The sequence below is a fragment of the Bison bison genome, unplaced genomic scaffold, assembly GCF_000754665.1.
Source record: "Bison bison bison isolate TAMUID 2011002044 unplaced genomic scaffold, Bison_UMD1.0 scf7180017864243, whole genome shotgun sequence".
Taxonomy (NCBI): Eukaryota; Metazoa; Chordata; class Mammalia; order Artiodactyla; family Bovidae; genus Bison; species Bison bison.
In genome coordinates, this window is record NW_011494815.1 from 1,430,577 (window position 1) to 1,446,572 (window position 15,996).

The 15,996-nt window shown below is 37.0% G+C and overlaps 1 protein-coding gene across 1 annotated transcript in view; it reads right to left on the reverse strand.

Moving 5' to 3' along the window:
• Positions 1 to 1,144: 1,144 nt before the first annotated feature.
• The window catches only part of TGFBR1 (transforming growth factor, beta receptor 1), a 50,425-nt gene continuing 35,573 nt past the window's right edge, over positions 1,145 to 15,996 (reverse strand). The window contains exons 8-10 of the mRNA XM_010847106.1: positions 11,403 to 11,527; positions 10,286 to 10,416; positions 1,145 to 5,435 (exon numbers count right to left, since the gene is read on the reverse strand). Coding sequence (XP_010845408.1) covers positions 5,310 to 5,435; positions 10,286 to 10,416; positions 11,403 to 11,527 — 382 coding nt within the window. The 3' untranslated portion in view covers positions 1,145 to 5,309. The remainder of the gene's footprint in view (positions 5,436 to 10,285; positions 10,417 to 11,402; positions 11,528 to 15,996) is intronic.

The following is a 15,996-nucleotide window of genomic DNA, read 5'->3' on the forward strand; positions in this document are numbered from 1 at the left end:
TTGTGTATGGCATTAAGGAATGATCTTAATTTCATTTTTTCACATGTGCTGCTTTTTTTTTCCACCTCTATTTTTGAGAGCTGGTTTAGTTGTATCCAAATCCTATCATTCTTGACAACCTTTGTTTCCTTTCTCTTCTTTGAAATACTTAAGTTGCCAATATCCCTTTCTTATAATTCTCTTCTTTTGTATTAGGAAAGAAAATAGTCATCTTAAGTTTTTTTTTCCATCTCACATTAAGAATCCTTCTTTTTCACAATGATTTAATATTATTTAACTGAATATTTTCTAACCCTTACAAGTCATACATGACTGAGCCCTCGCTTTTATAACATCAAATTTTTCTACTCACTTTTCAGAATAGCTCCAATGTTTTCTCAATTATGAAATAAAGCACAGAGTTGCAAGATCTGTCCATTGGGTCATCTATGTAATATCACTTTCTCCAAATTAGAAAACCCCAAGGGCTGAAGAGGTGATGAAAAGACAAAGCTAGTTCTGTTTTCTCTGAATCTATGATGTTTTAAAAGTAATCTCACTTTCTTCTAATTTACAAGAAAAACCTCTACTTCTGCCTTTATTATGAAGAAAAATCTGAAGAAACATAAAATCGCTAAATCCGATCTCTGAATTGAGGTGACTAGTCTTTAATGCAAGAACAATCCAATCTACAAAACCTCACCCAGAGTATGTTGCGGGCTTGGGGATGACATCTCCCCTCTCTACTTCCTCAGTTCTCTTATCAGTGAAGTTCTCACTCTCAGGAGACTAACTTCAAAAAAACTCAAAAACAAATATTTCTACAAATTATTTCTCACAATCCTTAATTTAGGAAAAGAAGGAAAAATTTGGAAAGAAGATGAAAATACTTTAAATTTTCTTTGGAAATCATTGAAAAACTTTAACACAAACTTAGCAGATTGTTGAGCCAGAGACAAAGCAGTTCACGTGTAGACATGTCACTTCGTGTCCACCAACAGATTAACAACCCACAAGCATGTGGAGAGAAGCTTCTACACACAAAGATGCACCTTTGGACAGGTGGGCAAGTCTCAAACACGTTCTAATACTGTAACTTGTACCGAGCAGTCATCCAAAGATTCTAGTCTGTATTTATATCAGTTACATGTCATAATAGCAGGACTCTCTCCAATATACACCCTTTATTTTAAATTATGCCACTAGCACTTGGGAAAAAAAGTAATTTATTTGCATTGCTTCCATGTTTCTACTGTAGTGTTAGGACTTGACATAAGCATTATTCTTCTACCTCCTATTTACAGTTCATTCAGAATATTACTACAAATACAGTATACAATTTTAAAAAACTTATGGGGAACTGCAGTTTTCATTTTCCTCACCTCTTTACAGGTTTCTCAAAATCATCCAACGTAAGTGAAAATTTATATGGACATTTTCTGTACACATCTTAAAGGGGCAGAGATTACAGTGATAAAGCCAAAAGAATTCTGCACAAATACAATAAAATACAGAAAACAAAGTATAGATGTTATTTGGGGTACAAATATAAACAATACAGTACCATTTGAGTAATTTAGCAACATAATACTCATACTTTATAGAAATAAAACTGCAAACCCGGAGAATGCTCTGACAAATATTACACATCATATATACAATGAGGTAAATGTACCTTGGTCTCTTGAGAGGTAATTTAAGTTTAAAGCAATTGACGTTTTGAAGCATCTCCTTGACATATAAAGAAATATCGAACACCCCATTCCATTGGCACAATGTGAAAAAGGGATATCAAAACACAGTTCATGATACTCAATTCACAAATCTTGTTTAAAAATAAAAACATTCACTGAAGTTCTTTTTAAGCTTTAAGAAACTGGTTGAATGTTGTTAACCACTTTTTTTTTTTTAAGTTTACAGTTACAAATAAGACTGCATAATAGGGTTAAAGGTTTAAATGTACTGACAATCCTCAGAATGTCCTAGAAGTCCAGCATTTCTGGAGAGGGCCCATGGGAATCGCAGCATTCCAAAACAGACACAAGATGCTGCAGGACACATCATGAGCTATTTTTTAGAGTCTCAAAAACATCTGAACTGGCATTTTTCTGCCAAGCTGTGACAGAACCATTATTTGGACTCTCACCATCTGGAGCCAGAACACTGCCATGGTCAATAAATAATTTATTAACAATCAGTCTTTCATTGGAGGGGTAAAAATAAATGCTTGATATGACATGTCTAATGGGATCCTCATGTTGTTTTGAGTTTTAATTAGCACTTCACCATCTTGTTTTACAAAATACTCTGTATGTGACAGTTCTTTAAGGTAGAGGGGGGAAAAAAGGTAACTCAGGCATGAGCAGCAAAATGGCCAAGTGACCACTGAAATTTTTTAAGAATAGAAATTTGGAGTTCTTGATGACCATGGCACTGTATCCTGACTCAAGGCACTTCCTGAGCACTATCATTACAGCATAACTACAGGCTCAGCTCTTTGGACCTTACCCTGTCCTATGGAAGATACAACTGGCCATTGCTTCTGGCACAACTCCCACTGCCAGAGCTACCCTTGCTGCCAGCCCACTCAGAGGCAGGACCAGCAGGAAGGCAGTTTGGGAGGGAGCAAGCTAAGGGTGTGAAGAAAAGACCAGGGATATCTACACCCCAGTAAGCCGTACGCACCCCTCATCCCCGTTCCTCTGGGGGTACTGACTGACAGACAATCTGCCTGAAGGTATACTTTAGCCAAGTTGAACCTTGGAAAGTGAGCATCTGAAGATAGACAGTATAAACACAAAGGCTTGTGTTTTTAAATATATTTCTCCAGTCAAATTTTTCTGCAGGAATAGCCACAGCAATCATGATCCATAAATATTTTCAGTTACTTTCATTTTCAGTACTAGCCAATTGGAGTTTGTCAAACCATCGTTAGTCGGAAAAAAAAAAATGGAATCAGCTAGAGTAACATGTAAACCCAATTTAGAACTAAATTCCAACTTTTAAAAAGTTCCCTGATTCATCAAAAGTAGATTTCATCCATTTAGGCTGAACAGTAAAACTGTAACTCATTTTTTGACTTAATAAAGAATATCTTCAGCAAAAGTTGATTACCTTATATGAAACTGAGAAATCATGTATTACAACTTTAAATCAGACAAGAACTTTTGGTATGTTCTTAAAATTATATAAAAATAGTTTTAGTGATTATATGCATTGGTCCCCTGGATTTCATAAAGCAGATCTGGTAGGCTTGTAAATGGCCAAAAAAAAAAAGTAAAAGTACCTGATCATAGAGCTAGAGATTATTAAACAGGAAACATAACACAATTATAAAACAAACCTCTCAAACTCATTTGCTTTGATGAAATCATGGTAACTACAGAAAAAACTCAAATTTGGACTCAAAATATTAACCTCTAAACAATATTTTCCCCATGTTGTTTTTAAACACATGAAATTGACACTAAATTCCTATGAAGTATGTCATTCATTCTAAAATTACTTTGGCTTTAAGACCAAATAGTCTTTCAAATTTATTCTATGTATAAGAAATAAGACATTAGAATGTAGCTCAGTCAGCATAAATGGCCACTATCTCTTACCAAAATACTGTAAAGGTTATTCTGACCCTTTCATCAGGAAATTGACAGCTCCATAAGGTATGTCTTGCCTCACAGCTATGATAGACTTTCCTCCCTCAGATTAAGATCACAGTGATAAAGAGGACTTTGAAAAATTGTAAAAATCCTGCAAAGACTTTCAGCACTGGAAGTAAAACCAGTTATTATAAGCTACTTTCAACTGAATGTGAGAAGGCCATGACAGATTTACTTTAAACATTTAATTTCACCATAAACATCTGTAAATGGAGAATCTATCCTTGGAATATTCCTTAGCTATCGGTTTCCTAAAAATTGAGGGTGCACCAAATTCACTCCAGAGCCATATAAATTAGGCAGTTGTGATATATGCACAGAGAAGGAAAGACTGAGTTAAAAGCTGCCTTCCTCAAAGTGTACTGCGACCTCAAAACCACACTGACTAACCTTAGCTACAAAGACAAAGTCCACAGAACAGTGACTCCTACACAACAATGTGACTCTCACACACCTGTTACTATTCAAATTATCAACTACCTTTACCTTCCTAGAAAAAAGCCTATTTAACATTAACCATATTCTAATTTTAAACATAATTCATTTCTTAAAAAAATAACACTGTCTTTGATCAGATAAAGAAAAAAATGGCTTACAGAATGCCACACAACTTTTCACAAGCAGCTAGACAAATTTTCCCTTTTAGAAAAATTCGTCTGTATGCTACAGATTTTAAGTTATTAAAGTACTATAAGCATCAAGAGTGCCACTTGAATTTTTTAAAGTGTACTTAGACAATACAATTAAAATGCAAAAACTTGATGAGAATACTTAATTATGACCATGATAACAATTTACCAATTAATGCCATTTCATTTCTCTAGTGGTTTAAGCACATTTTGGCAGGAGAAAGGCATATTCAGAATGGAAAACCAAAGAACATACCAGAAAAACTCTTCCAGAAAACAAAACAGAATAAGTCTGGGTTATCCAGGTAAATAAACTTTTGAATTAAAACATGACAGATTTAACACACACAGAGACTTTAAGCAATTCTACTCATTTCCATTAGAAAGACACAGAAGTGGCACTTACTGGTATAGTACAATCCCATTTTGAAGGCATGTGATGTTCTGAATATGTGAAAGAACAATAATATACAAAATACAATTGCATAAATTATGTTCCTCACTACTATATGAGGTCATTTTTAGACTCAAGAGTTTATAAGTGTTAGTTTTAAGATCCTGAAAATTATAGAACAGTACATTCAAAGTCTAAATCAAAGAAACTCTTTAGTGGTTCAGAATCCTCTGAGAATGTACTAACCAGGAGAAATCACTTTCTTTAAAAATAAGAAAAGTTTCATATAACTCAGCCATCCAGCTCCTTTACCCTTAAAGATGATCTTCAGCACAGCAGTTACCTAAAGTTAAGACCAGCAATCGTTTAAAAAAACAAGTTTTGTGTTAATAAAAAATAAAGGTAGACTACACAACATTTTGTAACTGTCCTGGGAAAGAAGCGTTCATAGTGCACAGAAAGGAACCCACATGGCGGTTTCCTGGGTCTGAAGAAATCCTGGGATGTTTTAGTTCACGTTGTTACATCATCGTAAAAGGAAGCAATATCCTTCTGTTCCCTCTCAGTGAGGTAGAACAACTGACCTCCCAAATTAAAACCCAGGAGCAGATCTGAAGAAGAAGTAGAGTTCAGGCAAAGCCACAGAATTTACATTTTGATGCCTTCCTGCTGACTGAGTTGTGACAATGTTTTCTTAATCCGCAAAGCTGTAAGCCTAGCTGCTCCATTGGCATACCAACATTCTCTCATAATTTTAGCCATTACTCTCAAGGCCTACAAGAAAAGAAAAGAAAGATCATTAATGCATGCACCACTTTTCAACGACCTGGATAATAATCTTTACCTGTAAATTTTCTTTTTAAACGACATACAAGTATTTCTGTTTCAGCATTATTTGTAATAGCAAATGAGTAAAGACGACCTAAATTCCCATCAGCAGGATACTGGTGCCAGCAGCTGGAAAGCAGATGGACAAGGGAGGATTTACTTAGCAGCCTGAGAAAGCTGAATCCTCAAATAGAGCTGTGCAAAGCAAAGAGGGAACCTGACTCACATGAAATGGCCCCCAAAACTGAGGAATTAACTTATATCCTGTATCCCTGGGGTGAAGTTCAGGGTAAAAACAGAATCAGCCAAAGAAGCTAGAAACCCAGATACCTGCCCTGCCCCAACTTCACACAGCTGGGTGACCATCCCACCCCAGCCCAACAGAGGACAAGAGATTTCAATCTGAGAGAGCAGAACAGATTCCCATCTTGGGGAAAGGGCAAAATTCCACACTGACAACACACTAAACGCTAAGACAATAAACTTTCTCCCCAGAACATGGCCAGTGACTTCACATACTCCTCCAGGTAGGAGACCAGAAGAGTCTTCAGCCCAAGAAAAGCCTAAAGAGAGGGACATCAGTGGTTCCCCAAGGAAGCAATCCAGTTACTTCACCCTCAGACTGAAGTTGACGATAAGCTCCATTCATGTGCACAAAGCTTCCCATCAGCTTTCAGTGCTGCTTTTATACAGAGTATGAACTTGATCAACATTTCAGGAAAGTAATATGAAATGCAGAAACTGACACAAACAGAAAAAAACACCTTGGAAAAAACAAAAGGTGTACAGAAGACAATATCAACAATCCATCATTAATACCTTCAAAGAGATAAAAGAAAATACTGATACTGGACTTATCAATACTTTTTTGGGTTTTGTTTGGTTTGGGGAAAGTTTTATAGAACTACAAAATAAACCTGAATAATAATAATAAAACCAAAAGATAAAAGCAGATTCCCAGAAAGTTGAGAAAAGAAAACAAAGAGATGGGTAATAGGAAGGAAAACACAAGAAAATCAGAATGCCTGTTCAGGATGTCTACATTCATAACCAGAGTTGAAGAAAACAGAAGAAAATGGAAGGGAACACGTGAGGAAAATTTCCTAGAAATGAACACTTGTTTTCAGGTAAAAATGACCAAGGGTTCAGGACATGCATAAAATCATCCAGCAAACTGAGTGCCATAATCCAGATACCATCCTACATGTATCTAGTAGGATACACTAACAGACACAGCAGCGAAATAATAGACAACATCTCTGCTCTCATAAAGCTTACATTGTAGAGGGCTAAAGCGAATAATAAATAAGGAAAATGCATGGACTGTCAGTGGTAAGTGCTAAGGAGAAACATCATTTAGGGAACGAGATAAAATATGCCAGGGGAAAAAGTGTTATTTTAAATAGATTGACAGGTAATGACTCACTGACAAGGTAATATCTGAGCAAAGAGCTGGAAGAGGAGGATAATGAGCAAACCAAGAAACATGAAGACATGGGATTCAGAAAGGCAGTCACCACAAAAGAGGCAAGAGAGATCACAGGTGAAAGGTAAGGGATATCCTGAGCCAGCTTTCCAGATTGGAAAAGGTCAGAGGGCTCTGAAAAACACTTCTGTAGGTATCCTATCAGTTTCAAATTCTCGATGCGTTTCAGCTACTGATGGGAGGTTTGTAAAACCCGAGAAAAGTGAAAGATTAAGTTAGTGATACAAAACTAGCTAAATGACACTGATGGCATTCATTCAACATGCTGTGACAGTAATTTCAACTTGCATGTATGTTTTTAACGTTAACTACTAACTTTCCTTCGTGCTTAATTAGCCATCTGTTTAATATTTATTTGCTCTAATTTGCTTATTGAATGAGTGCATGAATAATTCCAGTTTGTAGTATCAAGATGAAATTTTTCAAAGACAAAATCTAGCCCAATTTCATTTGTTAAACATGCAGGTTCTGTGAGCACACAAAATAAATTTTGTCTGGGCCTGCATACTTGATTTCATTAGAGATAGCCAAGGAACTCTCTTGATCTCACAGGTATCTAATGAAGTCTGCTGCTGCTAAGTCACTTCAGTCGTGTCCGACTCTTAAGATGTAAGATAAACTACTTAAGTGAACAGCGTTTTATTCTTCCTAAACTACCAAACATCAACTCTAAAGGGAAATGCTTTGCTTTACCAATATTATAATAGTATCATAATAATAGTGGTTGTTAACGCAGTTGTGCCTGACTTTTTCTGACTCCATGGAATGCAGCACGCCAAGCTTCCCTGTCCTTCACTATCTCCCAGAGTTGGCTCACATTGATGTATATTGAGTCACTGATGCCATCCAACCATCTCATCCTCTGTCACCTGCTTCTCCTCCTGCCCTCAATCTTTCCCAGTATCAGGGTCTTTTCCAGTGAGTCAGCTCTTCACATCAGGTGGCCAAAGTATTGGGGCTTCAGCTTCAGAACCAGCCCTTCCAATGAAAATTCAGGGTTGATTTCCTTTAGGATTGACTTGGTTTGATCTCCTTGTTCTTCAAGGGACTCTGAAGAGTCTTCTTCAGCACCACAGTTCGAAACTATAAATTCTTAGCACTCAGGCTTCTGTGGTCCAACTCTCACATCCATACATGACTACTGGAAAAACCATAATTTTGACTATACAGACCTCTGTTGGCAAAGTGATATCTCTGTTTTTAATATGTTGTCTAGGTTTGTCATAGGTTTTCTTCCAAGGAGCAAGCATCTGTTTTAATTTCATGACTGCAGTCAACGTTCACAGTGATTTTTGAGCCCAAGAAAATTGTCTTTCACTGTTCCATTGTTTCCCCACCTATTTGCCATGAAGTGATGATACTGGATGCATGATCTTAGTTTTCTGTATGTTGAGTTTTAAGCCAGCTTTTTCACTCTCCTCTTTAAGCTTCATCAATAGGCTCTTTAGTTCCTCTTCACTTTCTGTCATTAGGGTGATGTCATCTGCATATGAGGTTATTGATATTTCTCCTGGCAATCTTGATTCGAGCTTGAGGTTCATCCAGCCCAGCATTTTGCGTGATGTACTCTGCATATAAGCTAAATAAGCAAGGTGACAGTATACAATCTTGACAATACTCCTTTCCCAATTTTAAACCAGTTTGCTGTTTCCATGTCTGGTTCTAAGTGTTGTTTCTTGACTGCATACAGGTTTCTCAGGAGGCAGGTAAGGTGGTCTGGTATTCCTATCTCTTTCAGAATGTTCCAGTTTGTTGTGATCCACATAGTCAAAGGCTTTACTGTAGTCAATGAAGCAGAAGTGTTTTTTTTGGAATTCCCTCGCTTTTTCTATGATCCAACAGATGTTGGCAGTTTGATCTCTGGTTCCTCTGCCTTTTCTATATCCAACTTGTACATCTGGAAGTTTTCGTTTCACGTACTGTTGAGCCTAGCTTGAAGGATTTAGAGCATTATCTTACTAGTATGTGAAAAGAGTGCAACTGTGTGGTAGTTTGAATATTCTTTGGCATTGCCCTTCTTTGGGACTGGAATGAAAACTGATCTTTTCCAGTCCTGTGGCCACTGCTGAGTTTTCTAAATTTGCTGGCATACTGAGTGCAGCACTTTAACAACATCCATCATCTTTTAGGATTTGAAATAGCTGGAATTCCATCACCTCTACTAGCTTTGTTTGTAGTAGTGCTTCCTAAGGTCCGCTTGACTTCACACATCAGGATGTCTAGCTCTAGGTGAGTGATCACACCATCCTGGTTATCTGGGTCATTAAGACCTTTTCTGTAGTTTTTCTATGTATTCTTAATACCTTCTACTTCTGTTAGTAAAAGTTAGCAATTAAGGATAAATTAAATAACATTTTTCTTATAAATTCTTTAAAAGTATAACTACAAAAATATTTCTAAAACTTTCTGTAAAGAGCTGGGGTTGAAAAGCTCAGATACTGCTGAAAAGCAGTTTCCACAAATTCCTGATGAATAGTCAAATGAGCAGTGAAATGAATAAAATATAAAATCATCTGAACCATCTTCACAATCATCCAAATCCCTTATTTTACAAAAAGGCATATTAAGGTCCCAAGAACTGAAGTGCTTTGGAGAAGTCAGCCTCTGAAATATATGGTAGCCAGGATCTACAATATAGGCCTCCTGATTCCAGCCAGCACACAGCCCACTGTTCTGGGCAGCCCTGGTTGAAAGGTAGCTTTAAAAAAAAAAAATTATTTATTTTTTGGCTGTGCTTGGTCTTCACTGCTGTGCTTGGCTTTTCTCTACTTGTGGCGAGCAGAAGCTACTCGCTAGTTGTGGTACTTGGACTTCGCGTTGTGGTGGCTTCTCTCGTTGCAGAGCCACAGGCTCTTGGGGCATGTGGGCTTCAGTAAGCTTCAGCTCCCGGGCTCTAGAGCTCAATAAGTTGTGGTGCATGGGTTTAGTTGCTCTGTGGCCTGTGGGGGTCTTCCCAGATGAGGGATTGAACCTGTGTTAACTGCAATGACAGGCGGATTCTTCACCACTGAGCCACCAGGGAAAGCCAGGAAGCTTTAATTTAAAATGCAGGAGCCTTGTTTCACTGGCAGATCTAAACACTGTTCTAATAAACTGATGGCCACTAAAAATGTTCCATCGCCTTTGCAATGTACTTGAAATTGAACATAAAAATCAAATTATTCTGTTTTTACTCATTGATTTAATTAGCTATGAAAAATAAAGGAATGGGAATTCTTACTTCTGTTTTCCTTAAAGAAAAGTAGCAAATTTCCACATACTAACCGGAAGCAGTTTAGAAAACTGTATAATATCCAAAATAAATACTCACTTCACAGCTCTGCCATCTGTTTGGAATATTTGGCCTTAACTTCTGTTCACAAACAACTTTTCTCATTTCTTCAACTGATGGATCGGAAGGTACAAGATCATAATAAGGCAGCTGGTAATCTTCATGTATTCCTACATTGGTAAAGAATTTAAAAAAAACCTATTTTGAAAGGTTTATTCAGATAATGTCAGAACAATCTTTGACCAGACAGAAAAGGAACAGCTGGAAATCCTGTTACAGTGTCCCATTACTAAAACAGGTAAGTGGAACAGCCTGCTCTCTCTTATCCATGTCTGCATCAACAACCCACCTCCTTGAGTCAGTACTGAGCCCACACTTTGAAACTAAATTCTGCAATATAATCAGCAAAGGCTATTTTAATAATGGTTAACTATGAGTTGTGATGACCAGATAGACATTTTCTCTTAGAGCCCCAATGTTCGAGAAATGAAAGCCTTTATTCTGCAAGTGCACAGCCTCACCTGGTAAAGGGAAGTACACTCTCACTAAGGTGTGAATCCTACATGGCAAGCCTGAGGTGCAAGTCCCTTCCTCTACTTGTGTCTGTTAATAACCTGTCCTATTTGCTACTCCACCCCTCACTGCCTCAGAAACCTGAGGCCCTAGTCTCAGGTGAGCCTGGGTTCTCAAGGATAAGACTGTTTCTCAAGTAAACATTGAAAGTTCTCAATCTAACACAAATGTACTTTAAAAAGTAATGCAGTGACAGTCTATCTGCATTTTGCATATGTAATTTCCACTCTCAAGATGGAGAAAATCGCTACAATCTCGGGGTAAAATCAGTTTGACTCTGGTACATGCTAAAAATAGCTTCCTGGGTGGCCTCACAAGCAGTCATTCATTCTAAATATCTATACTGCAAGATAACAAGGGGTTGGTTTCTATTGCTTCCCAAAATTCAAGTGGAACTAGAAAAAGACCACACTGGAATAAAGCTGTGTATTAGGATAAAGCCATGCACAAGGATAAAGCATGTTGTGTCATCTCTCTGGCACTCTCATTGATCACTGGGTAAACAATTTCATTCAATAAAAAAGACAATTCTTAAACAACTTTTGTTTGTGACAATATATTGGGGGAAGGGAGAGAAATTTACCACCAATGGAACATCGTCGAGCTACTTCCCAGAATACTAGTCCCATTGCATAGATGTCAGCACGTTTGAAGGATTCAAAGTGTTTCATATTTATGGAATCATCTAGAACTTCAGGGGCCATGTACCTAAAAAAGAAGTCAGCACTTCATTTTATGCAATAGTAACATTACTTTTTAAACTGTTTCATCATCTTTCTTTTACTCCTGGGCGGGAGGTCAGGGGGGTGGGGAGCAATATTAACTTTGACCTTTCCTCCTTTCACTATGGTTCTGCTGCTTTTTAAATTAAAAAAAAAAAAAAATTTATTGAAGTATAGTTGAATTATAATATTGCTAATTTCTGCTATACAGCAAAGTGAGTTATATGTATATATACATTTTTTAAAATATTATTTTCCATTATTATTTAGATACTGAATATAGTTCTCTGTCCTGTACAGTAGGATGTTGTTGTTTATCCATTCTATATATAAAATAGCTTAACATCTGCTAACTCCAGCTTCCCACCCCATCCCTCTCCCAACACCCTCCGCTCCAGCAACCACAAGTCTGTTATTTATGTCCCTCAATCCATTTTGCAGATAGGATCATTTGTGTCATATTTTAGATTCCACACATTAATATCATATTTGTCTCTTTCTGACTGACTTCACTTATTATGATAATCTCTCGTTGCATCCATGCTGCAGCAAATGGCACTATTTCATTCTTTTTTATGGCTGAGTTGTATTCCATTGGATATATGCACCACATTTTATCAGCTCATCTGTCAATGGACATTTAGGTTGTTTCCATGTCTTGGTTATTGTGAAATAATGCTGCTATGAATATGGTACATGTATCATTTTGGATTAGTTTTTTCTGGATATATAGCCAGAAGTGGGACTGCTGGACCATATGGTGATTCTATTTTTCTCTTTTTCCACTGTTTTCTGTAGTGGTTGTACCAACTTACATTTACACCAACAGTGTAAGAGTTCCCTTTTCTCCATATTCTCTCTAGCATTTGTTATTTGTACAGTTTTTAATGATGGCCATTCTAACCGGCCACTCACTGCAGTACCTCACTGCAGTTTTTATTTGCATTTCTCTAATAATTAGTGATACTGAACATTTTTTCATGTGCATATTGGCCATTTGTATTTCTTCTTTGGAGAAATGCCATTTTAGGTCTCTTGTCCATTTTTTGATTAAGTTGCTTGGTTTTTTTGTTGTTGTTGAGTTCTATGAGGTATTTACATATTTTGGAAATTATTAAGCCCTTATCAGTTGCATCATTTGCAAATGCTTTTTCTGATTCTGTAGGTTGTCTTTTCCTTTTTTTTAATGGTTTCCTTTGCTGTGCTGAAAGCTTGTAAGTTTGATTAGGTCCCATTTGTTTCTTTACTTCTACTGCCTTGGGAGACTGACTTAAGAAAACACTGGTATGATTTATGTCAGAACGTTTTGCCTATGCTCTCTTGAAGGAGTTTTTGATGTCATGTCTTATGTTTAAGTCTTTAGGCCATTTTGAGTTTATTTTTATGTATGGTGAGAGGGTATGTTCTAACCTCATCAATTTCCACGTGGCTGTCCAACTTCGCTACCACCACTTTCTGAACAGACTTTTTCCCATTGTATATTCTTGCCTCCTTTGTCAAAGAGGCCTTAGGGGTATGGGTTTATCTCTGGGCTCTCTATTCTGTTTCATTGATCCGTATGAATGTTTCTGTGCCAGTACCATGCTGTTTTGATTACTGTATCTTTGTAGTATTGTTTGAAGTCTGGGAGGGTTATGGTTCCTGTTTTGTTCTTTTTCTCCAGGATGGCTTTGGCAATTCTGGGTCTTTTATGATTCCATATAAACTTTAGGGTTATTTGTTCTAGTTCTGTGACAAATGTCATGGGTAATTTGATAGGGATCACATTAAATCTGTAGATTGCTTTGGGCAATATGGCCATTTTAACAATATTAATTCTTCCAATCCAAGACATGGGATATCATTCCATTTCTTTGAGTCTTGTTTCCTTTGTATCCTGCTACCTTGCTGAATTAATTTATCACCTCTAGTAATTTCTGTGTGAAGTCTTTAGGGTTTTCTGTATATATATATGTACACAGAATCATGTCATCTGCATATAATGACAATTTAAATTTTTCCTTCCAATTTGGATACCTTTAATATCTTTTTCTGATCTGACTGCTGTGGCCACAACTTCCAGTACTACAGTGTTTACTAGAAGAGGTGACAGTGGGCGTCTTTGTCTTGTTCTAGATTTTAGCAGTAGGGCTTTCAGCTTTTCACCTTTGAGTATTATACTGGCTGTGGATTTGTCATAAACAGCTTTTATTATGTTATGTTCCCTCAATACCCACTTTTTTGGTAAAGCGTTTTTGCAATGAATGGATGTTGAATTTTGTCAAATGCTTTTTCTGCATCAATTGAGATGATCGTGTGTTTTTTGTCTGGTTTATGAGGTGTATCACATTGATTTGTATATGTTGAATCACCCTTGTGAACTTGCAATGAATCCCACTTGGTTGTGGTGTATGACATTTTTTTGTGTGCTGCTGGATTCAGTTTGCTATTTTGTTAAGAATTTTTGCATCTATATTCATCAGATATATTGGCCTGTATGTATCTGTTTTGGTGGTTCTTCGTCTAGTTTTGGAAATCAGGGTGATGGTGGCATTATAAAATGCCTTTGGCAGTGTTCCCACCTCTTCAGTTTTTTGGAAGCATTGATATAAATTATTTTCTATGTCTCGTGGAACTCACCCATGAAGCCATCTGGTCCTGGACTTTAGTTTGTTGTAAGTTTTTTAAATTACAGATTGTATTTCACCTCTAGTAATCAGTCTGGTCAAATTATGTGTTTTTCCTTGATTAAATTTTTTGGTGGACTGTATAGTTCTAGAAACTTGTACATTTCTTCAGTTTAGTCACTCAGTTGTGTCTGATTCTTTGCAACCCCATGGACTGCAGCATGCCAATGCCAAGCCTCCCTGTCTGTCACCCAACTCCTGGAGTTTACTCAAACTCATGTCCATGGAGTTGGTGATGCCATCCAACCATCTCATCCTCTGTTGTCCCCTTCTGCGTTGTCAAATTTGTTGTCATATAATTGCTCATAGTATTCTTTTATGGTTTTTTGGTATTTCTGCAGTGTCAGTTGTTATGTCTCCTTTTTCATGTATTTGGGTTCTCTCATTTCTTCTTGGTGAGCCTGGCCAAAGATTTGTGCATTTTGTTTACCCTTTCAAAGAACCAGGTCTCAGTTGTAATTTTTTTTTTTTTTTCAAAAATCTCTATTTCCTCTCTGATCTTTATTTTTTCCCTTCCTTCTGCTGACTTTAGGTTTTGTTCTATAATTAAGTGGTAGGCTAGGCTGTTTATTTGATATGTTTCATGTTTTTTGAGTAAGGTCTGTATTGCTGTGAACTTCCCTCTAGGAATTGCTTTTGCTGCGTCCCATAGGTTTCTTTTTTGAAAATATCTGTGCCAGCTCTCAGCTGCTGCATACAGGGTCTAGTTCACAGATTGAACCTGGGCTTCCTGCATTGGGTGCTTGGAGTCTTAGCCACTGAATCACCAGGGAAGTCCCATTCCATAGGTGTTGTATGGTTGTTTTTACTGTCATTTGTCTCAAGGTATTTTTAAATTTCCTCTTTGATTTCATCTTTACCCACTGGTTTTTTAGTATTGGCAGTCTGTTGTTGAGTCTCTGTGTAACTTATTTTCTCCCCTCATTTCTTTTTCTGTGGTTGATTTCTAGTTTAATGCTGTTATGGTCAGGAAAAATGTGTGAAATAACTTCTGCACTCTTAAATGTGTTGAGGCTTGTTTTATGCCTGAGAAGATAATCAATTCTAGAGAATGTTCAGGTGCAGTTGAAAAGCATGTGTTTTGTTTTTTAATGTCCAGAAAATATCAACTTACCGTAATTCTATTGTGTTGTTTAGGATCTCTTGCTTTACTGGTTTTCTGTCTAGAAAATTTATCCATTGACTTGAGTGGGGTGTTCAAATCTCCTACTCTGATTTCCCCATCAATTTCTCCCTTTATGTTTGTGGCTATTTGTTTTATGTATTTAGATACTCCTACATTAGGTGTGTATATGCTGATGAGTATAAGATCCTCTTCCTAAACTGATCCTTTTTTCAATACAGTGTCCTTATCTATCTTTCTTTATGGTATTTGTTTCAAAGTCTGTGTTGTCTGACTTGAGTGATTCCACACTTTGTTCTCATTTCAGTTTACGTGAAATATTTTTCCATCCCATCACTTTTGATCTCTGTGTGTCCTCTGCCTTAATGTGGGTCTTAGAGGCAGCATGTTGTAGGCTCTGGATTAAAACAATACATCTGCCACCCTGTCTTTATTTTTCTATTTTAAAAAATTTATTGTATTGAGATGGTGACTGCAGCCATGAAATAAAAGACACTTACTCCTTGGAAGGAAAGTTATGACCAACCTAGATAGCATATTCAAAAGCAGAGACATTACTTCGCCAACAAAGGTTCGTCTAGTCAAGGTTATGGTTTTTCCTGTGGTCATGTATGGATGTGAGAGTTGGACTGTGAAGAAGGCTGAGCGCCAGAGAATTGATGCTTT